The sequence below is a fragment of the Ostrinia furnacalis genome, unplaced genomic scaffold, assembly GCF_004193835.3.
Source record: "Ostrinia furnacalis isolate ACB-3 unplaced genomic scaffold, ASM419383v2 OfSCF2303, whole genome shotgun sequence".
Taxonomy (NCBI): Eukaryota; Metazoa; Arthropoda; class Insecta; order Lepidoptera; family Crambidae; genus Ostrinia; species Ostrinia furnacalis.
In genome coordinates, this window is record NW_021132542.1 from 19,208 (window position 1) to 44,463 (window position 25,256).

Sequence of the window (25,256 nt, forward strand, 5' to 3'; positions counted from 1 at the left end):
CTGAAAAGGACGTATATACCTACTACTGATAATTACTCATTCTATTTGAAATCTGCAACCAGTACCTATATTTTCCAGAGAGCCTGTCTTAATTTCAAAATTTTCCATATCAAAACGTACCTAGGTATATTGTACGTGATAGTTTAGTTAACTCCAAAACTGACCCTTCTTTTTCTACGCTTCCATTAGATCGAGCTCTATCCCGGATGGAATATCAAACGTAAATGTGAGCTGCATCTGTCAACAGTGATTACGTGATTCTCAAAGGACCCCTCGCAATTTGGTACATCATCTCACAAAGACACGTCTGGAGGGCGTTTGTTTGATGCGAGGAAATGTTATATAAATACATAAGTATGCGAGTAACTTTACATAACTGAACTGAAAAGATTTATGTTCATGTATTATGGGAAGCTGTTATTACCGCAGGTGTTATCTTCTTTTGTCAATATTTGACAGAACTATGATTTTATTATTGTTTATCTTTACTACTCTACTACACGAGTAAGAGGGAAGATTAATTATTCATTGAAGAAGTTATTGATTGAAAAATCGGGCTATACAAAAAGTATTAGCTTGATTTTTTTTATTTCTGTTCCATTTATAAAAAAAAATGTACAAAGAACAATGATGCATGAAGGAAAATGACCTCACTTGATAGAATACGAGTAAAAGTACATGGCTATAAATGTTGTTTTAAACGTTCATGGTCACTAATATTAGAATTAATTATCTATGGGATATAATATCGGAGGGTCGTAAATAAAAAGGTAAAATAAAAGTAGATTAACTATTCTGAAGTACATGGCTTATTAATATAAATCTCTTAGGCTGGGTTGCACCATCTTACTTTAACTTTAACAAACGTCAAAAATCTGTCAAACTCCATACAAAAAGCACCGGTTATCGTTATAGTTACGGTTAAAGTTAGGTGGTGCAACTCAGCCTTAGTAGTACCTACGAAAACTTTTGAGTACGCATCGGGCTCACACTGAGACAATTTTTATTTAAAAAAAAATCTTCATGACGTCATTCATAATAAAAGAGACGTATCGATAATTATTATTATCCTTTTAAAAGAAATCGAACAAGTCCTTCAGAAAAGATTCGAACAAACAAACATGATTCTGTTCAAACAAAAAAGCATGGAATTGCGATCACGTTGCACGAAATTTTGTCACCGTTCAAGGTGATTCGTGACTGAAATCTTAATGGCGAGGGCTTATTAGACAGTAGGACGATTTGGAATTTCTTGAAATTTCTTTCAAACTTCAAGTGATTTTTCCTGGTGTAATAAACCAATTGTGACAAATTTTGGTTTAGAAAAGAAATAATCAAGGGACCAAAACTTAAAGGGTGTGAAATAAGGGAAGCTTTTAGGAGAAATTCAAGTCTGTTAAATGTATATGAACAAAATCAAAAGTAGATATTTTTTTATTAGACGAATACTGAATAATACAGTATCCTATCACGGTCGCCATAAACAAGTCTATACTTGTTGCTATAACAACACATAAAGTCACACATTTTTATTGAAAAATGAAACCTATTACAATTAAACAAGATGTCACAGTGTTGACCTTGATAAGCCATCGTCCGTACAATTCTCTTTCCGAAGTCACGCAACTCTAAAATAAGCTTCCTACAGAAGGGAATTACAGAATTACACGAACAGTTATATAGCACTTTAGGTTCTTAAGTGAATTTATTGTTATTCATTGTAATTAACTTCTACTAACGTCTTTAATAAGTAATACAAACCCCTCCGCAATTAAATTTCAAATAGATACAAATCACCACAAATCGCCTTCAGATTCCGTGACTCCGTTTTATTAGGCAGATATTTTTGGCATGATAATAAAGCTACTGGAAATTCTACTAAATACCTACTTTTTCATTATTTTGTCCTTTTATTACTCGAAGCATAAAATAATATTCCATTTACCTCTTCAAAATATTATAGAGATGATAATAAGTAATACTAAGTTACTTACTTAGTAGTTAAGTTACTTAGTATAAAGTACACTATAAAGCGTATCCCAACGGTATTGCAAGTACTGTTTAGTGTAGGTAGTTTTGACGTAGTGTCAGTGGATTGCAGAAAAGTGGCACACCATCTTTGGCAACCATAATTCCCGGTCATACATAATAAAAGTGTCCACTTTTATTCGGCGTTTATTCTTACAATTCCCACCTGATCCATAATGGTATGATAGCGCACTGTGCTACTACACTTGAAGTAAATACCGTAAAAGGTATCGTATGTGAGTATCACAACAAACAGTAGAATCACTGTTCTTTTTTGCTTGAGAAAAAAATCTTGACCTAGTTACCTGATAAGTAATTGGATGCAGAAGTCCTAGACGCAAGTAGTCCAACCAACTGTCATGATGTGGTTGGCTCATCGATGGATACAAACCTTCAAGATGTGCTCCATATTTTTACTGTTATGGGTAGCGAAAATTAGCCAAAGACAGGTATAGTTGTTGCAATTCACGAAGGCGAGTGAGCTTTACATGTGTGGTGGCTCACTACTGTTCGTTTTTCAAAAGTTCTGATAGACATTACGCTATCGTTAAGTGCATGAACACGTACACACACAAGTAAAGCTCACTGGCTTTCGTGAGTTGCAAGAACTATTCTTCGGAATTCGCTGTCTGCTACCGTCTTTCCCGAACGCTACAATCCGGGCCTTTTCAAGGCTAGAGTGAATAGGCACTTACAGGGCAGATGTGTACCATCCTAGACTGCACCTCACTTATCGTCAGGTGAATTGCCTTTTTTGCAAAAAGACTTTTTGTTATTAATATTCATTTCGCAGTGACGAAAAGATACCAAATACTACTTGTTCTAGTCTAGTTGCATATGAATACCTATGGGTTACTGATTTTGCTTCCACTGTGTCCCAAGCGGATGCGCCACATGCAGGTACTTGGACATTCAATGGTCCAATCAGCGCAAATATGACCCATTGTGTAACCGGCCAGCGGAAAATGCAGTTTTTCTCATAAATACTAAATTGCTCTAGATTCGCGTTCACGGTGTGGTTAGAATGTTTGGTCATAGTAAACCACAGTGCTGGACGATTTTCGTATTCAATTTAGATACGTCTCTACTGACAATACAAGCCATTCAAAGTGTACCAAAGTTTGTAAGTATTAATTTTTTTTACAACTGACTTCAAAAACTGATTCCCATTCCAGAACCCAAAAGTTTAGGTAATCAATCAAACGACTATATTTGTATCATAATCATTGCACGTAGGTTTTTGACTGCAATAATTATTATAGTAAAGAATTAAAATGCTAGTTCAATACAATAAACAACTCACAAGTCAAAGCATTTGGTTTGTAAATTCAACCTATTTTGTGTTTATCCTGTATGCTATTCGTTACTCCGTTACGCTTCTAGGACAGACGACAGAATCTCAAGCTAAGAACCAAAGCCTTAAATGCAGTTGTTATAAGCGCTATTTTGCGACAAACATGTACTCTAAAGAGGTCATAACTATTAGGGTCACTGTCGTAACCTTCACCTTAGTAGATGCCTCATAGCTTATATCACAAATACACAATTTATATAAAAACCTAAACCTATTAACAAGTTTTCTTAGTCATTACGTCACCTTAGTTTTGAATCATGGGCGTTTCGTTTAATGATTTAATATTAATACATGTTCTGGGTGTAGCAGTGGGCTCTACTGTTTAATTTTAGATACGAGCGCGTAGCCGTCGAGAATGGTCGCACTGTGCGTTGCTGATAAGGAATAAACAAAATGTTTGTGTTAGTCACATTCGTGTGTTTACTTGTTTCGTTGACAGTGGACAGTGCGTCGAATTCCCGTTCGGGGCACAATTCCTGTGACATCGGAGGACTGGCCGCCGAAATCGCCTCGTACGAACCCGTCGTCAAACGTATAATAGAGTATGTAGTTTCTGGGCCATACAAAGGGAAAACCTACCAAGAGTAAGTATTGTTCGCATTAACAAAATCCCCTTCGCAGAACATATTTCACGATAAGGTTTCGTTTTTCGATAGCAAATATGTCGACTTTGATTTATAAGACGGTTCATTGTGGGACAAGTAAAGGATTTTTTTGTGTTTGTATGAGCATTTATTACAAGTTTATGTATGTTTAAGTAGTAAATACACAATGTTTATTAAATAATCAAAAGGTACTTAACCTCAAGCTTTACTTTAAACTTTAACATGCGAGTTGAGCAAAAAGTCTAAGTTTCGTCTTTGACATAGTATTTAGTTGAAAATATTTATTGGCGAATCTAAACATAATTAATAGTATCAGGCGTTACTTTGCTTAAATCCAAAATTAGATATTAAAAAGAAAGAAATAAAAATAAATTATTGGTTTTAATAATAAAAACATGCTCCATCTTAGAATCCATCACTTACCTTCATGTGGAATTGAGGTTAAATAAAACAAGAGAGATCCAATAATAGTATGACTTTACGTTAACAATGACCTAAGCTCTATATTAAAGAAGCGTAAGTCACTCAATCACTCACTGACTAAACTCGGAGTTTCGACCTAGTTGACCTACTAAGCTAAAATTTGTCTGATAGGTACGTAATTTATAGCTAGGAGACGTCAGCTAACAACGGATTTTGGGGCAAGCCGAATTAAGGGACTCCAAAGAAAATTGTAAAGTACCTATGTAATCTCACACTTTTGCTTAAAGATAAAGATAAATACGACTTTTATTACATTACCTACCGAATACCTACGGACTCACAAGTGTTGCCTATAGTAACAGCTTAATATTATGTTCTAATTAAGGTTTTTTAATTAACGCGAACGAAATCTCAAGAGTTAATTAAATGAAACACTTAAAGCATAGAAAAACAATTTCATGATATGGATTATAGTTAAAAGAAAAACAAATTTTTGCACGGAAAAGTACTACGTCTGAAGAATAATGTTCCTTCCTCATTCAAACAATTTACCTAAAATAACAATGGTCCCCCAACAGACAGTGCCAATCACAATTCATTCATATTCAGATGAGAATATTTTTACAAGTATTCTAGGCACAAAGGAAACTGAAACATCTTTTTGGTGATTCAAATCTACAGTTCCGTCAGTAGACGGAAAACGAGACAAAATTAATACATTATTCAAGCGGAACGACAATCTTTTTAGATAAATCAACGAGATACGCACAAAAAGTTTACGAAAGATGTTATAGCCACAGCAAAAAAAGGCTCAGTGAGTTAACACTGAGTGGAAAAAGCGACCATACCAATCGCGTCAAATACTTTATTGCTAGGAGAAAAACTAAGTTTATTTACAGTTCATTGTCTTATTACTTTAAATTTGTAGCCACCGCTCATAAAGCAATAAGGTTGACTTTTATAGCTCCTATTTTAATGTTCAACTGAAAAATCTTCGTCATTTTAACAATTTACAGTTAATATTTTTACTACTTACAGGGACACCAATATCAACTTTCAATAATTTTGTGTAGTAATTTAATCACTCGTATTTGTGTTTGTTACAGATTAGCGAAGTTCGTCGATAAATTTGGAGCTCGACCATCTGGCACGGAGGTATTGGAGCATGCAATCGACTATATGATTCAATTGACCCGTGATGAAAATATTGATGATATTACAACAGAAGAATTAACGGTAACCTACATTGTTTTGACATTAATTATGCTTACTCGTAAAATGACATAACATTACACTAAAACTAATAAGTACGGTGTTCATTAACAGGTTCCTCGTTGGGCTAGAGGCGAAGAAGAATTGACTATGCTCGAGCCGAGAGTCAAGAATATGGCCCTGTTGGGATTAGGCCCGAGTGTTTCTACCCCCCCTGAAGGAATCACCGCAGAAGTTGTCATCGTCAAGAGTTTTGCTGACTTAGATAAACATCCTGACAGTGACATAGAAGGCAAAATAGTTCTATATGATGCTCATTATACAAATTACGGTGAGACTGTACAATACCGATCCCGAGGGGCAGTGAAAGCAGCGGCAAAAGGTGCCGTAGCATCGTTACTGAGATCGGTCACGCCATTCTCAATCAATTCACCACATGCCGGGATGCAAGCTTATGACGACAATGTACCAAAGATACCAGCAGCAGCTATCACTTTAGAAGATGCTGATTTACTTAGGAGGATATATTCACGCGGCGAGAAAATTGTTTTGAATCTCAAAATGTTTTCAACATCCGAAACCAAAATTTCAAGAAACACCTTAGTTGATTATAAAGGCACTGAAAAACCAGAAAAACTTGTAATAGTGTCGGGGCATATAGACAGCTGGGACGTCGGCCAGGGTGCTATGGATGATGGAGGTGGCTTATTTGTCAGTTGGGCGGTCCCTGTTATCCTTAATCGTTTGAATCTAAAACCAAGGAGAACAATCCGTTCAATATTTTGGACTGCAGAAGAATTAGGCCTTATAGGGGCTAAAGCTTACGAAGAAAAACATAGGCATGAAGCTGATAATATAAACCTCATAATGGAATCAGATGAAGGCACATTTGCTCCCCTTGGCTTAAGAGTCGCTGGCAACGCAGAGGCTCGTTGTATCATAAAAGAAGTCTTAAAATTATTTAAATCCATAAATGCCACGACTTTGATAGAAGATGATAGCCCTGGTTCTGATATTACTGTCATCGTAGAAACTGGTGTACCTGGTGCCAGTCTTCATAATGATAACAGCATGTACTTTTGGTTCCATCACACAGAGGGAGATACAATGAACGTAGAAGATGAGCACGAACTCGATCTAGGAGCAGCTTTTTGGACTGCTGCTGCTTACGTCATCGCTGATATTTCCAAAGACATTCCACGATAAAGTTATTCTAACACATTACAGCGATTAAATCACCATAATAAAATGCAAATTGTTTCATTATTTTATTCAAATAAACCTATTTTACGATAGGTAATTTTGCACAATTTTTAGTACATTTCTTAAAAATAATACCGACTCTATAAAATTTTATAGATAGTGTAGGTATTTCAGTTAAAGTTTCAGTGATTTAAGTTTTCAAAATTGTTCATAGTACATACTGCACTTTGTGTAATAGGTATTTGAAAGAAATTGCTGCTTAATTTCTAAAGAATCATATCGACGACTCAAACCTTCTAACGCCCGTATTCACAAACATTACTATGAGGTCTCACAGTGCGCGTGGACACACAGAGTGACACACAAACCAATCACAGAGCTCTATTCAACGCTGTGCGTTCGATTTCCTGCTTCACTTAAGCAAGCATCGTTTTTGAATACGGGCATAAGACCTTTGACAACATGTCAAAAGTCGTCGATTCATGTCGATGCTTTGGCGGTGAGAGGAGGCATTGCTGTGAGCCTACTATATCATGTTTTTATTGTGCCATAGCGGTAGAAGCCTCACCTGTCAGTCGGACATCGCTTGAGTAAATGAATAAAGACGTTTACACAGCTGAAGATATTTTCTCTACTTATCGATAAGATAGGATTGATGTTACATAAATAGGCTAACTCACTCGAAGCGAAATTCTGCCATATTCAGTTACAAGATGAAGGTAGTGTTTCTGTTTGCAGTTCTAAGTTTGGTTAGTGCCAAAGTCGTATATAAAGATGATGTGTGCAATGTGCTGATAGGTGATGACTTGATAGCAGAGATTGCGTCATACGAAAATGTAGTCAATGAAATCCTAAATTATGTGATCGTAGGGGAGTATAAGGGCCAAACTTATAACGAGTAAGTCGATTGAATTTTTAATTTTAGCTTATTTTATCTTCAATATTACCTGATAATAAGTAAATGGAAAATCTAGGTCAAAACTTTTTTTATAGATACTTAGTAAATCCATTAAATCCTTTTACGAGTACCTACATAATTTATTTCATGTGGCTTTTTCCTTCGTGTTTGATTAATCAAAACCTTGTTTAAAACAATTTAAGAACTTATAGAAATACCTAGTTTACTTACTATTTTATTCGAAAAGGATTAATTTATTAAAACTAGATTCCATGGTGTTTAATTAAACACCTTTTCGAAATGCATGTGCTTACTTTCATGTAACGTATCTCTACTTTTAGTAATATTTGTGTTTGTTACAGATTGGCGAAGTTCGTCGACAAATTTGGAGCTCGACCATCAGGCACGGAGGTGTTGGAACAATCAATCGATTATATGATTCAATTGACGCGTGATGAGAATATTAATGACATCACAACAGAAGAATTAACGGTAACCCCACGTCTTATACGAGTAAAATCAATTGATCGGTATCAAACAAAATCGAAATTATAACTTCCATTAAAATAAAAGTTACACGCATGTTGAACAGAGGTTAAAAATGTAATTTCTATACTACTTATACGTATGTTACCTACTTTTGTTAGTAAGATAAAGTTTGCTATTTTATTAAATATTGATAAAACAAAATCGGATTTAGGTACAGTAACAAACTAAACATTTAAAAAAATCATTATTCTAATATACGTGCGTCTTTTCTAACAGGTTCCTCATTGGACTAGAGGCGAGGAAACTCTGACCATGCTTGAGCCAAGAGTCAAGAATATGGCTCTATTAGGACTAGGCCGGAGCGTTACTACTCCCCCTGAAGGAATCACCGCTGAAATTGTTGTCGTCAACAGTTTTGCAGAACTAGATAAATATTCTGATAGTGACATAGAAGGCAAAATAGTTCTGTATGACCCCATTTTCACAACTTACGGTGAGACTGTACAATACAGATCCCAAGGGGCAGCAAAAGCTGCCGCTAAAGGTGCCGTAGCATCGTTACTGAGATCAATCACGCCATTCTCAATCAATTCACCACACGCTGGAAGTCAATACTATGAAGAAAATGTTCCAAAGATACCAGCAGCAGCTATCACTTTGGAAGATGCTGATTTACTCAGAAGAATATATTCACGCGGAGAAAAAATTGTATTGAACCTCAAAATGTTTTCAACAGACGACACCAAAATTTCAAGAAACACCTTAGTTGATTATAAAGGCACTGAAAAACCAGAAAAACTGGTTATAGTATCAGGGCATATAGACAGCTGGGACGTCGGCCAGGGCGCTATGGATGATGGAGGTGGCTTATTTGTAAGTTGGGCGGTCCCTGTTATCCTTAATCGTTTGAATCTAAAACCAAGGAGAACAATCCGTTCAATATTTTGGACTGCAGAAGAATTAGGCCTTATAGGTGCTAAAGCTTACGAAGAAAAACATAGGAGTGAAGCTGATAATATAAACTTTATTATGGAATCCGATGAAGGCACATTTGCTCCTCTTGGCTTAGCAGTCGCTGGCAACGCAGAAACTCGTTGNTGAAACTTTTTGAAAAAAATCTGCTTTTAAATTCGTGTTTTTTTGGTTATTTGATAAATTTCTCCAAAAAATGCCCCTATAACCGGTGGTTTTTACTACTTTGTATTATTCTCTATCGTATTACCTTTGTAAAACCAAAAATCGCATGTCTCTATCCCTATCACAACGTTTGCTATGAGCGTTTGAACAAAGGCCTGCCACAACATTATTCTCCGCTGCAGGTAGAGAAAATTTTAATTTTAAATAAAATGCTTATTTTACTTCGAAATCTTTTGTTTTTATTTGAAATTTAACTTGTCTTTATCTAAATTACAAATCTAGAGCCATTTTCAGTTTCGTTGTTAACGAAGGTTTGAATAGCGCACCCGGAGAGGCTTAGTTCAAACGATCATTGCAAATGTTGTGATAGGGATAGAGACATGCGATTTTTGGTTTTACGAAGGTAATACGATAGAAAATAATACAAAGTAGTAAAAACCACCGGTTATAGGGGCATTTTTTGGAGAAATTTATCAAATAACCAAAAAAACACGAATTTAAAAGCAGATTTTTTTCAAAAAGTTTCATTTTTTATTATTTGTTGGCCTTTTTTGTGTATTTTATGTATTTTTTTAGTATTGCCTGTTATTTAGCATTATTACTGTTTTTATTTTATCAGGATATACCGCTTAGTTTAAAAGTTATTACGTTTTCTTTACAGTTAGTAATTGGAAGAAAAAAAATTCTATAAAAAATTTAAAAAAAATCTCAAAAATTTTTTGACCTCTTTTTTGTCGATAAAAATAGGTCTAGTTTCGTCTATTTTCATATGTACACTTTAACGTGACTCACACTGTATAAATTATGCTTATGTTTGTTTCTTATCAGAAAAGAAAGTGGTGTTTCTTAGCAGAAAATAAATTTACTCTCTTTCTTTTTATTGCAATAACTGGTGTAAGTACTAATCCATGAAAAATGAAAAACCATATGGCATTGTTAAGTTGTCTTTTGTTTTCAAACTATGTCAAAATGCACTTGAAAATTGGTAAGTACCTAATCTACAATCTAGAGCTTAGATAGAAGTGTATCACTTTGATAAAGTAGATAAATATCGCAATCTTCGTGTTAAGTAATTTTTATCTAAAATATTATAAGAGTGTGATGACGAAAATAATTTAAGTGCTCTCAAAAACTTTGTCAACATAATCCTAAAACAAATATGTTGCCTAATCATTGGAAATGCAATAAAATAATTGGAAATGGAATAAGTAAAAAAAAAACAACATTAACTCATCAGCTTAAACTTTTTATCATAATTTTCTTAATTTATCATAAAATCTTGCCTTGGGATAACAAAAACCTGTTTTCCTTAATTAAAAAGCTAATAGAGAGTCGCTTAGATTTTATGCCTAGTATTGCCACAGATAATAAGTATTGCCTAGGTTATTACAAATTCAAGGATAACTATGAGTCTCTACACACAATTATTTATAGAGTTGTTTATATTCTACTAGCTGACCCGGCGAACGTTGTTCCGCCTTAATGGCAATAAATAAGCAGACGTTGTTTTTTAATTTCGAACGGGATAAAAAGTCTATGTCCTTCTCCTGGCTCTAAACTACCTCCCTGACAATTTTCAGCTAAATCGGTTCAGCCGTTCTTGAGTTATAAGTGGAGTAACTAACACGACTTTCTTTTATATATATAGATATGCATTATTTCTGCCTCGCTTGTTACTTGCCTGGGTGAGAAAGCATTAAGTGCGTCAATGGTCGATTTTAACAACAAAGAACAAACAAAACCCTAGATTCTGGCGGTATTATCAGATTTATCAGTAATTCAAATTCATTTTCTCCGTTTACTTATCTTTATGAATGTCAACGATAAGAAATATCATGAAGATGCGTTCAAAATGAGAAGAAAAGCGAATATTTTTCTTGGTCGACGCGAATGGCCCCACGATAAAGGCTCTAAATTATGTTATCGTATCGTGGCCATTCTAATAAAAATAAACGGCTGTCTAGGAAAGTGGCTGTCGGAGCACGTAAGGTGTAAAATGTTTTTACGCGGGTAAATCACATTATTTTTGCGACGGTTAAAAGAAAACGGGTTTGAAAAGTGGTTTAGCCTTTTAGGGTTTAGTCGTACAGGAATATCTGGGAAACAATAATAAGATTAACAATGAACATCTGATCTTAGACTGAGTTGCACCATCTAACTTTAACCGTGACTATAACGAAAACCGGCGTATTTTGTATGGAGTTTGACAGATTTTTAACATTTGTTAAAGTTAAAGTAAGATGGTGCAACCGAGCCTTAATATTTAACACAGTATACAACCCACGACCCTCTATGAATTCGGTAGGTACGCCAATTACCAAGCCAGACTGGCATGAATATTTTTTTACATTTTATTATAATAAATTACAAGTCTTCAATACTTTGTCTACTTTACCTCCTTACTTTAATGAAATATTGTTCCATAAAATTGATGATAAATTAAAGTGACAGACAACTAATTTTGTATGTGATTTATTAGCCACTGGATATGACTATATTTAGAAATTTATATAAATAATTTAAGACGTAAAGCCATCGGTAATATTAGTATATCGATTACTTTATTATGATAAACGAGTGTCATTACTCGCACGCCAAATATTATCCGACCCAAAAACATGATCTTCTAATTAATAAAGTTGTTATCGCTTCATCATAACAGCGGATATGTAATTATATAAATTCCTTATAAATATTGTCGTAATATCTCCAGGAACCGATCCAGGTTCGATATCCCATCATCTGCTCCACTGAGCCGTGACGGCAGCCGGCTAATAACATCCTATGTCTGCAACTTCGGCTATTTAATTATGAATTACCCGTAAAGAAATACAACGCTTTCCAGCCAGACAAAAGACGACGAGTTTTTCCCCCCCAAAAAAAAAGCTAGAGTCAAATAATAAGGTAAAAAGAAAAAAAAAACAATATTTGAAAATAGAACTACTGACTTTCTTCTTTTTTTATTGATTGATTTTGAAGGAACTAACCTACCAGTGTTGACAAAAATGCAATAGTTAAACTATTTTGTCGAACACAGAACACGGTACACAGTAGGTTATGGCGTTGTGTTTTGCATGTAAGATGGTTAATGTTCTGACATGTGATACAAGTACCACTCATCCGAATTCAGCTGATAATTACAATACATCAGAATTATCCATTTATTTCAAAAAATGAGTATTTAAGCTTAATCCTATTTTTTTAAATTTAAGATTTATTTTCGCGCAACATTATGTTTATTAAGCTTTGCATTTAACTGTGTGTACGTATTCCTGAATGAACGAAGCTAATTACCCACGTGTGCCAATTTTGAAACCGCCATAAAAATAATCAAATATGAAAAAAAAATGTTTTCTTTACGTAAATAAAGGCACTGATTCTGAGTCGCTCCTAAAAATTTGGACACTGATTACAAAATCACCCTGTATAACTGAGGGGACTTTTAGCTTAAAATAAATAGCTAGATCAACTTTAACTTGTCATGTGCATTCGCCTTAAAAATTAAATATGTAGCTCACATTACAACAATAAATTGCTCATAATTCAGCTATGATTAGTATGGTAATCCGTAACTGTGGTTTATGGAGTAAATTAAAATAACTAATGGGGACTCATAAAACAAATCAAGATAATGAAAGATTTACGAGGGAATAAAATAATCTAAATGTAATGCACAGAGTAACAATGTAGGATGTTTAGTTCTGTTGTTATTTTGAATCAGACTATACAGGGTGGAAGCGATAAGTGATCTCACTCGATTATATTTAAACTATGCAAGATATCGAAATACTGGTTACTGATAGTGAAAGTGTTTCACGAGCTCTATCAAAACTCATATTACTCATTTATTTCTTGCAAATAGGCTGTAAAAAAGCACTTTTACATGTCTCAGTATTAACCCTAAATGGATATAACATCCTATAACATATCAGACTAATATAACATAACATATAACATATCAGACTTTCAATATCTTGTATAGTTTAGAAATAATCGAGTGAGATCACTTATCGTTTCCACCCGTATAAAATCGCCTTTGAAATTGCAGGGCCGAATTCTCAAGCATCACTTGAGAACAATTTAAAAAATAGGTTGAAGCTAAATCCAATCTGGATCTAAATCTTAAAATTCACCCAATGCCATCATAGTACGTACTTGATTTGGTAATGTATTAATTTGATTGAACCATGTATAAAGTTATTATTGTTATACAGCATATTATAGCTATATACCAAAACGTGATTACGTAGCTGTAGAAAAACAATGCTCGCTTGCTTGAGAGATTACAAATCGCACCGCTCAAGCGTTCATTATACACCACTATAAATTGTAAATTTTAATTCATAATAGTTTACAAAAGCATTCTGTATTTGAATTTGTTCAACCATCTTAAAATATTCAATGATTGAACAAAAACAAACCAAACTTTCGTCAACAAAGCCAACAAAAGGGGCAATTGGCTTCTATTGGCGCTCGTTTATATTGAAGATTAGTGGTAAGACAAAGAACCATCGTTTTGTTTTGTTTGAGAAATTTTAATGAACGTTAGGTATGTATCTGACCTAATAACTAATTTTATTACATATTTAATTTTGCCTACATTTATGGGTGTTTATAATATCGTGTGGCTTTTACGCACGTGAGATTGCCCCACATGCGCGACACCCGCAAGTGTCATTTTCTTACAAGTAGAATTAACCTATTAGGCTGAGTTGCACCAACTTACCTTAACCGTAACTATAACTTTAACTGGTGCTTTTTGTATGGAGTTTGACAGATATTTGGCGTTTGTCAAAATTAAATTAAGATAGTGCAACTCAGCCTTAATTTATTTGAATGCGTGGAATAAGCACGCTTGTGACGCGGGGTAATCCGTGATGAAATCCGCACGATTTTAAAAACACCCTATGTACTAGTATTTTCATTAATTTACTAACTTAAACTCTTACTAATATCTGTTTTGTCTTCATTTCTCAGGTTGACTCGAGGAAAATGCCATACAACAAGAATATTGCTGGCAGAGACTGGGAAAAAGTGAGCAAGCACACTAGCTTTAACATTTGCCCTGCAAGACTGAAACCCGGCACCGCAGCTGGCGTTGTAATCCGACCTCCACCAAGCAACATAGCTGCGCATATCGCGTCCCAGATGTCATGGACAGCATTTATCTATGAATATAGAGTCATAATATCCAGCTAGATATATTATTGAGTGAACTACTTTTACATCCAATGCTTGATTCATAAATGATACTTCATGGGCTGGTTTCAAGGATATTGGACTTTCCTTAGTAAGCGAGAGCACATCAGATTACATTTTTGTTGCAAAATAACACTTAATATAACTCCATAAGGTATCACAGTGATAAGTTTGATATGGTGTTGTTTGTACTTATCATTTCAGCCAAATGCATAATAATAAGGTTTCCCCGATGAGCGTCAAACAAAATTACCCACTTTTTTCTACCAACCACCAAAATCTAACGATTGCTAAATAAGGTATTCATTCATTTATAATGAGTCAGTGTCATTTTAATATGTATTTCAAGCGTAACAATACTGTGTTACCATGGTTGAACTACATATAATAGTGTCAAGAGAATATTGTAGAGTTGGCACATTAAACAACAGCTAACGAGCAAATATTTACAAACTGTTTGTTGGTAATGCTGAATCCACGATGATATTGATTTTAGTTAATGTTTTTACAATTTCTGCTCAATCCTGAATATAATACTGCAAAGATGTCGGCGTGTGTTTGCAGGCGTATGTTTGAACAACAAACAAGTAACGAAATAATAAAAACTTTTACTGTAAATTGATATTTTAGCCTTGATTTAAAATATTATCTTACAGGGCTATTTGATTATTTAACAGAATTTGTTATTGTTTTACAAGATATTTTAAAAATACATAAATAGTTATGATAAGGGTTATTTAAATGATTTCTTCGTGATTAGTTGCTATTTATTGATCTGTTTATTTTTTACGATTTCCAAAGGTTTTTTTTGCTCCAACTTGAGTAGAGCTTGAACGGAACTTTGCGAAGTATCTTAAACTTTATTTTTTATCAATGAAACGTCGTACTACTTTATTATTCAGTGCAGACATCTCGGATGAATCTCTTCAGAATTGCGACCAAAAATTCACAAGAAACTTTTATGATACTGTCGTGGTAAGACATACATACAATATGCATGATTTTATTTACATATTTATTTAAAGGGGTAACATAGATTTTGGTTCTTTATTAAACTTGAGGCGTACATCTATACTAATATTATAAAGCTGAAGTTGTGGAATATGACGCTCAACCACCATAAAGAGCTATGGTGCATCTAAGTTGCCAGTCTTGGTTTGTCTATATATACTGGGCAGGGTAAAAAACTTCGTCACCGCGATGCAGGATTGTATGCGCGATGGAGTTTGCCATAGTAAGATCGTAACAGCGCTATCTGTTGGTACGGTTTGTAGTGGCGTAATTTATTAATAACAGTTTGTTTATTTGGTTGAACGCGCTAATCTCAGGAACTACTGGACCAATTTGAATAATTCTTTTTGTGTTGGATAGTCCGTTAATCCCTGAAGGCTTTAGGCTATATATCATCACGCTAAGACCACTAGGAGCGGAGCACCAATGAAGAATGTTTCAAATCAGTGTTTTTTTTCCTTTTGAGAGCTGACGCTGCGTAAACGGTTAAAGTTTCGCATAAATTATGTATGATAGGATTTTCCCCTTTAAAAGTTCTACAAAAAAGTCCGCAACAGCATATGTCTATATTTTATGGTTGGCTCACTGTGACCTTTTTGTCTGTCTGTCTGTCTGTCTGTTACGCTTTCCCGCTTAAACCTCGCAACCGATTTTGATGAAATTTGGCATAGAGATAGTTTGAGTCCCGGGAAAGAACATAGGATAGTTTTTATCCCGGTTTTTGAAACAGGGACGCGCGCGATANATTAAAAACACCCTAGGTACCAGTATTTTCATTAATTTAGTAACTTAAACTCTTACAAATTTCTGTTTTGTCTTCATTGCTTAGAATGACTAAAAATACCATCATACAACAAAAACATTGCTGGCAGAGACTGGAAAAAGTGGGCAAGCATACTAGCATAACATTTGCCAGCACCGCAGCTGGCGTTGTAATCCGACCTCCACCAAGCAACATAGCTGCGCATATCGCGTCCCAGATGTCATGGACAACATTTATCTATGAATATAGAGTCATAATATCTAGCTAGATATATTATTGAGTGAACTACTTTTACATTCAATGCTTGATTCATAAATGATACTTCATGGGCTGGTTTCAGTGACATTGGACTTTCCTTAGTAAGCGAGAGCACATCAGAATATACCTACATTTTTGTTGCAAAATAACACTTAATATAACTCTATAAGGTATCACAGTGATTCGTTTGATGTGGCGTTGTTTGTACTTATCATTTCAGCCAAATGCATTTACGATTTACCCGATGAGCGTCAAACAACAGAATTACACACTTTTTTCTACCAACCACCAAAATCTACCGATTGCTAGATTCATTTATAATGAGTCAATGTCATTTTAATATGTATTTCAAGCGTAACAATACTGTGTTACCGTGGTTGGACTATAATAGTGTCGAGAGAATATTGTAGAGTCGGCACATTAAACAACAGGGAACGAACAAATATTTACAAACTGTTTGTTGGTAGGTAATGCTGAATCCACGATGATATTGATTTTAGTTAATGTTTTTACAATTTCTGCTCAATCCTGTACCTCTAGTACGAAAAACTTTCGAGTTCGTTTCGTTGCGTATTCAAAGTGTCATCGAAAAATTTTGTATGAAAAATTAAACAGCGCCCCCTATATTATAGCCGCCCTAGGGGGCGCTGTTTAATTTTTCATACAAAATTTTTCGATGACACTTTGAATACGCAACGAAACGAACTCGAAAGTTTTTCCTACTAGAGGTACTGAATCTAATACTGCAAAGATGTCGGCGTGTGTTTGCATATCAGTAACGAAATAATAAAAACTTTTACTGTAAATTGATGTTTAAGCCTTGATTTTAAATATTATCTTATAGGGCTATTTGATTATTTAACAGAATTTGTTATTGTTTTACAAGATATTTTAAAAATACATAAATAGTTATGATAAGGGTTATTTAAATGATTTCTTCGTGATTAGTTGCTATTTATTGATCTGTTTATTTTTTACGATTTCCAAAGGTTTTTTTTGCTCCAACTTGAGTAGAACTTGAACGGAACTTTGCGAAGTATCTTAAACTTTATTTTTTATCAATGAAACGTCGTACTACTTTATTAGTCAGTGCAGACATCTCGGATGAATCTCTTCAGAATTGCGAACAAAAATTCACAAGAAACTTTTATGATACTTTCGTGGTAAGACATACATACAATATGCATGATTTTATTTACATATTTATTTAAAGGGGTAACATAGTTTTTGGTTCTTTATTAAACTTGAGGCGTACATTACCATATAAAATAGCTACTATACTCTTGATCGATTTATGTAAATCGATGATAATGTTTAGGTATAGGTACCTAAGGAGTCTGTGCTTCATAATCCAGGAAACAGTACAATGATATGACTGGTTTTAACTATAAATATCTGTTTCCACCTCTCATTCCCACCGCTGGCCGCTTGGCCGCCAATAAAAACCCAACCACCAAAGGTAAAGCTTGTTCCTGGGGAAAGTTAAACTGCCATTGGACCCGCAACGAAATTAATCAGAAGAACATAGGAGGAGTTCGAAGTTCCTAAAACAAAATCTGGCATGTCTCCATTTCTTTCCAATATTTATGAAACAATTTCCAGTAAGTGTCTTAAAAGCTTTTTCAGTTTATTTCACGCGCCCTGATCATGAAATTGTAAATAAGAGATTTCACAGTACAGTAGAGAAATACTTTTCTCGTTATTGTAATCCTGATTTAGTGATGGCAACGGAGAATTTTTCTTCATAATTCAAACGAAAAAAAGAAATTTTATACCGAAATAATCTGCTGAAAATGACGCTATTGTGTTGCCCTGAAATTTATGCGAAGTAGTTTTCTTAGAATTGTTATAAATACTTAAAGAGGCTGCTTGATGTGTTTTGAATAGTAGGATACTTTTCAGATTAGTTTTAGTGTTCTACCTAGCTTTACTCTTAAACACCTAGGAAAGTCAGAACAACCAAAAAAAAAGTTGTCGTTTCAACCAAATGACGTCCACTGCTGTATACATTTTTGTTTTAATTACAAAGTGTACAAACAAAAACGTCGTTTTAGAAAAGTAGCGATATCGTTGTTTTTAAGAAATTTGATTGTTCGATATAGAAATGAGCATGGGACCATGAAGACCTAATGGTAATACTTATTTTTTTAACTATATTTTTTGGATAGTAAAAGTACCTCTAAGACTTATTAAAATGATCTCTAGACACTTTTTATCTGTGAAGAAGATACAAACAAGATATACTTGTAACTAATATAAAAGTACGACGACTTCATAATACGAGTATACCTATCATTCATAATTTTTGGAATATTTTTTTTTTTTTTTATCCACAACGAGGAAGCTCTTGGCCTGTATCTCACCTGATGGTAAGTGATGATCAGGCCGAAGGTGGAAGCGAGCTTCACCCGGAATCCTCAACCACGGAGGAACTGGCTATCTTACCTCTAACTGCCGGAACACAACAATGCTGTTAACATTGTTGTTATGGCGACAGACTTAGGTAAGATGGTGGTAGCTAGCCAGGCGGACTTAGAACAAGCCCTACCACCAACCAAACCGAACAGAAAATTCTGCCCCCACTGGGAATCGAACCCGGGAAAGGTGCCGTAGCATCGTTACTGAGATCAATCACGCCATTCTCAATCAATTCACCACACGCTGGAAGTCAATACTATGAAGAAAATGTTCCAAAGATACCAGCAGCAGCTATCACTTTGGAAGATGCTGATTTACTCAGAAGGATATATTCACGCGGAGAAAAAATTGTATTGAACCTCAAAATGTTTTCAACAGACAATAGCAGAATTTCAAGAAATACCTTAGTTGATTATAAAGGCACTGAAAAACCAGAAAAACTGGTTATAGTATCAGGGCATATAGACAGCTGGGACGTCGGCCAGGGTGCTATGGATGATGGAGGTGGCTTATTTATAAGTTGGGCGGTCCCTGTTATCCTTAATCGTTTGAATCTAAAACCAAGGAGAACAATCCGTTCAATATTTTGGACTGCAGAAGAATTAGGCCTTATAGGTGCTAAAGCTTACGAAGAAAAACATAGGAGTGAAGCTGATAATATAAACTTCATTATGGAATCCGATGAAGGCACATTTGCTCCTCTTGGCTTAGCAGTCGCTGGCAACGCAGAAACTCGTTGCATCATAAAAGAAATCTTGAAGTTGTTTAAATCCATAAACGCTACGACTTTAGTGGAAGATGATAGCCCTGGTTCTGATATTGCTGTTATTATACAAACTGGTGTACCTGGTGCCAGTCTTCATAATGATAATAGCATGTACTTTTGGTTCCATCACACAGAGGGAGATACAATGAACGTCGAAGATGAGCACGAACTCGATCTAGGAGCAGCTTTTTGGACTGCTGCTGCTTACGTCATCGCTGACATTTCCAAGGACATTCCACGATAATATTATTCTTATGCATTACAACGATTAAATAACCGTAACAAAATGCAAATGTTTCATTGTTTTATTCAAACAAAAGTACCTTGTTCATGGTGTGTTATAATTATACACCAATTTTTATTCTTTTAAAAATAATACCGAATCCAAAATTGTAAATAATTGACTTACAAAGTCAGTTATTTTATTTTACTAAATGATTACAAGCAGAAATACAACATTTTACAGTTTCCAGAGGAAAATGGAATTGTAGTCCCTTAACGATTTTCGCGGTAGGCATTATAATTTAGGCGTTCATTCAGTTCAAATGGAGACATTAGGTATTTCGCAGCGCAGAATGTTTATTGGCCCGGTTTTCTGCCCCATAACTTGTGAAGTTTATCTAAAGGAATGTTGAGATATTCCTCGTTTGTCCCTTGGGGCTTGGGAAGCTTGTTAGATATTTTGTTGATAAAGATTGAAGATTTTGATGTTGCTGCTGTGTACTCACGAATCACTGGAGACTACAGTCTATTAGTACACTATTCGTCAAGTTAAAAGAAATTTAGTCTCCAGATCTTGAGAGACAAAACTTTGCCTTACTTCAGGCCTTTTATATGAATTTTTTCATTGTTTTTGAATTTTAACTTAAAACATCAAAGTTCAAAATAATGTGATTATTATACAGTGTGAGTCACGTTAAAGTGTACATATGAAAATAGATGAAACTAGACCTATTTTTATCGACAAAAACGAGGTCAAAATTTTTTTGAGATTTTTTTTTAATTTTTTATCGAATTTTTTTTCTTCCAATNGATTTTTTCAATAGACATTCCGTAAAAACGTATGATAATTACGATGATATAAGTCAAAAGAAGCTATAACAATAAATTATATGACTAAAATCATTTCGAAATCTGCCAAATTCTCGATTTCTGCATGAAAAATGTGACAACGCTCTTAACGCTAGAGATACGCATTTGTGAAAATTACAATTACGGAAAATGGTTCGGCCATGTTTCATTTCGTAGTAGATCGTTTACATGCGATTCTAACTAAATGTCTCTAATTGCGGTACAATTTGTACTAATTGCACAGATAACACTAATTTGAGTGCTACAGTTGTTTAGATACGAGTAAGTTATATGACTATTAAAAATAACCAACGTAGTGTTTTGGATATTCATGTATGACTAACAGTAAAATGAAGACATTCTTGTTTTGTAAAACTATTTAAACAAATGCTTGTAGCATAAGTTAAGCCAATATTGACCCTAACAATTCTTCAGATCCAAAATTTTCCCTTCTCGCTCACGTTCGAGACAAGTGATAAATGTAGAACACTTCTTATGTGCACGACCTTTTATTACAAAAACTGGAACGCATATATTTCATGCATTGGAACTTTTAGTAAAATAAATGGTCATAGAAATTGCATAGCATTCAGGCACGAATATTTTCCAGTCTATATTCTAAATATTGCATCGGCATCTAGATAAATTGAAGTTTTCAGTGAAATTTTACTTACCGCTTGTTATTATTGAAGTCTCCGTGGTCCAATAGAAATAATAAGAAATAATAACTAGCGAAGCTACTGAGTTTCATTTCTAAAGTGTAACATTAGTTTGTTAGTTTGTTGAGGACTTTATAGCCTTTAAAAAAAACGATTTTATTGATCTCCCTAGATCAATGCAACTTTATTTAGGTCTTACTACCATCGGACAGGTGGCTAACCCACGCTGCGGTTTTCGTTTGCAATCTCCATTCCTACCTTCCAATCTAAAATAGCTTTTGTAGATATAGATAGATAGAACACAATTTATTGTACACCACACAAGACAAGAAAAGAAATAGAAATAAATATACAAAAAGATACGTCGCAATGTATTCTAATCGCTATAAACCGATCATTTCTTAGTATACTTTATACCTACTTGAAATGAGAATTTCCCCTTAAATTAAGACTGCTTTTATTTCATTGACATCTTTCGTCCTCGTAATAAATAATTTTGCAGCGTGAAAATAATAAGAACAAATTCTATTTCGTACTAATAATTCTGGAGTTGTTTCATAATTCATACAAAATTGACAGTATCTTTCAAAATTGGTTCCTCAAAAGAATAATGGGGACACAGATTGTGAATGATTGCAGAAAGACCTCATTACTCCATAAGAATCGGGAGAAGTTACAAAGGCGTTTATAAATATTTCATAAGCTATTTACGCGATATTTTATTCTCAAGAGATCTCGTTCGGAAAAATCGAATCGCTACTCTCGAGTTACTTTCCACGAAAAATATTCCAAAAATTATGAATGATAGGTATATTATGAAGTCGTCGTACTTTTATATTAGTTACAAGTATATCTTGTTTGTATCTTCTTCACAGATAAAAAGTGTCTAGAGATCATTTTAATAAGTCTTAGAGGTACTTTTACTATCCAAAAAATATAGTTAAAAAAATAAGTATTACCATTAGGTCTTCATGGTCCCATGCTTATTTCTATATCGAACAATCAAATTTCTTAAAGGCTATAAAGTCCTCAACAAACTAACAAACTAATGTTACACTTTAGAAATGAAACTCAGTAGCTTCGCTAGTAATTATTTCTTATTATTTCTATTGGACCACGGAGACTTCAATAATAACAAGTGGTAAGTAAAACTTAACTGAAAACTTCAATTTGTCTAGATGCTATATTTAGAATATAGACTGGAAAATATTCGTGCCTGAATGCTATGCAATTTCTATGACCATTTATTTTACTAAAAGTTCCAATGCATGAAATATATGCGTTCCAGTTTTTGTAATAAAAGGTCGTGCACATAAGAAGTGTTCTACATTTATCACTTGTCTCGAACGTAAACGAGAAGGGAAAATTTTAGATCTGAAGAATTGTTAGGGTTGATTTATGTTGTAAGTCAATATTGGCTTAAATTATGCCACAAACATATTTTGTTACTTTTACAAAACAAAAATGTCTTCATTTTACCGTCAGGTCATACCTGAATATCAAAAACGTTGGTTATTTTTAATAGTCATATAACTTACTCGTATCTAAACAACTGTAGCACTCAAATTAGTGTTATCTGTGCAATTAGTACAAATTGTACCGCAATTAGAGACATTTAGTTAGAATCGCATCTAAACGATCTACGAAATGAAACATGGCCGAACCATTTTCCGTAATTGTAATTTTCACAAGTGCGTATCTCTAACGTAAGGCACCTAGTTATTTTATCCGTTTTTCGCAGCAGAAAACGCTGCTGTCACTGACTATGAAGGCTTCAATAATTACAAATGAAAATAAACAAAATACTATGTCCTAGAAGACATGCCTTATATTGGTAATATTGCAGTGAATGCTTCTTAACCCTTCAAGCCCCGCGAATCGAGACTGAAAATCAATTGTTAAGCGGTCATATGCGACGACTATGTAACCATTCTTCAAGATATGGATCTAGAAAAAAAGAGAGAAATCGGATGGCGGAAATTGGGTCTGACTAAGTAGTACCATGCCTACAAATAGTTCTAAGTCTACTCCGGACCGTATTTTCAGTGCGAAACCACTCAAAAAGTTGAAATATCCTTACAGATAGTAACGCGTTTAACGCGTAGAAGGGCATAGCGTCTCAAACAATAAATTAAACTCCCACGTGTAAACACAGCGGCCGTACCATTTATCTTGCAGCGCCTTTTCCTTGACGCCCGAGTGAACAACGCGAATGGTTTCGATACCGAAATGGTTACAAATCGTGATACAAGCGAGCTATAGAGAAAACTTATTGCGCTCACGTCCCTATAGGGACGGCTTAAGTACGTTGTTTAGGTAACACGTGCTATTAATTACATTATCTTGTAAATGGTATATTCTGCAATAAATATTGGCTGACAAAGATGATTGTTTCTTCCGCCACTTCTTAGCACCAGCTGAAATGCTATCCCAAAGTGGTAATGCTATTAGGACGTCTACGTACATACTCTAAAAAGGACTTACGTAGGTAGGTTTAATTAAACTTCCAATTCATCATCATCATCATCATCATCTCAGCCATAGGACGTCCACTGCTGAACATAGGCCTCCCCCAATGCTTTCCATGTTGCCCGGTTGGTAGCGGCCTGCGTCCAGCGCCTTCCTGCTACCTTTACGATGTCGTCGGTCCACCTTGTGGGTGGTACCGGAAAACTTCCAATTCAGCATGGTTCAACTCCACACGGTATCTTAGCTTCTTTATAATGTGAACATTACATAAATATCTTTCTAAAACTTTTTCAAAGTCGTAGCATAGCGGAACTAAAAGCAAAATCAAGACGCATTTACCCAGATCCTTCGTTCTTATAAATTTTATAATATTTGACAATACATGGTGTCTAAAAAAGTTAATTCAGTTGTTTATATAAAACAATGTCACAGCAAAATTGACTTGCACGAAAGCGAAACTAGTAATTTTCTGAGCGAGATTCAAGAGCGAGCAAGGCTCTTAGTCTTGGCATTATTATTTATTAATTGGGTGGCTAAATATTATGTTTTTAAAACGTTATATTATACTAAGCTTTAGGAAAATGGTAACGTAAATGAATTTCGAATTTTTAGGGCTTCATTTAATCCTTAATAATGCCACACTGATATTGTGGAATAACTTAAATATCGATAAGCTTAATCCCTATATCGATATTAAAAAGGGAAGCCTCTAAATTGTTTCTATTCAAATCCGTTCTAATCTAAATTCATGAATGCCGAATCGTTGACTGATTCTGACGGCAAATCGAATCGGGGACCGAGCGCTGAGCTGAAAAATTTTGACTGTTGAACAATGATCAATGCACATTCACTTAAATCTCAGACAGTTTTTATAATTTGCATGTGGATTCAATATTTCAGACTCAGTCTGCCTGAAATCTCTCAAAATAGTTGATGCTAATGTTAATAATAAGTTGATTGAAAAATGTCTGCTTGTAATTTCAAAACGGCAGCTCTTTAATTAAAGCTTAAAGGTGAGTATAGACTAAAGCATTTTTTCGAGCATTTATATGTAATGTGACGTTCTACGAATGGTAGAATACAGTAAAAATGTATGACATTTGGTTCGTGAAAGGGTGACACACTGGAACTTTTCATAGAGCGGCTCGTTGTTCTGTTAAAAGCTAATGCTCTAGTCTATATTCATCTTATCATATAATTTTTGTCTGTCTGATTGTAACAACTAAACGGTTGACTTATTTTTAAATTTTCACTGATGGTTAACTTATAAAGTGTCAAGTAGGTCACTTTTAC

At 34.5% G+C, this 25,256-nt stretch overlaps 2 protein-coding genes across 3 annotated transcripts; both read left to right on the forward strand.

The window, feature by feature from the left end:
* The first annotated feature begins 3,683 nt into the window (after positions 1–3,683).
* Positions 3,684–6,853, forward strand: LOC114354977 (carboxypeptidase Q-like). The gene is made up of 3 exons (XM_028307603.1): positions 3,684–3,966; positions 5,517–5,646; positions 5,737–6,853. The coding sequence occupies exons 1-3, from the start codon at positions 3,776–3,778 to the stop codon at positions 6,826–6,828; spliced, it is 1,413 nt and encodes a 470-aa protein (XP_028163404.1). The 5' UTR covers positions 3,684–3,775; the 3' UTR covers positions 6,829–6,853.
* Positions 6,854–7,523: 670 nt separating this feature from the next.
* On the forward strand, positions 7,524–20,020 carry LOC114354978 (carboxypeptidase Q-like). 2 transcript variants are annotated; one of them, XM_028307605.1, is made up of 4 exons: positions 7,524–7,723; positions 8,086–8,215; positions 8,489–9,185; positions 19,614–20,020. In XM_028307605.1, the coding sequence occupies exons 1-4, from the start codon at positions 7,539–7,541 to the stop codon at positions 20,006–20,008; spliced, it is 1,407 nt and encodes a 468-aa protein (XP_028163406.1). In that variant the 5' UTR covers positions 7,524–7,538; the 3' UTR covers positions 20,009–20,020. The 2 variants fall into 2 exon arrangements, with proteins under 2 accessions (XP_028163406.1, XP_028163405.1); XM_028307604.1 differs by having other exon boundaries at positions 8,489–8,756; positions 19,185–20,020.
* The last annotated feature ends 5,236 nt before the right edge of the window (positions 20,021–25,256 follow it).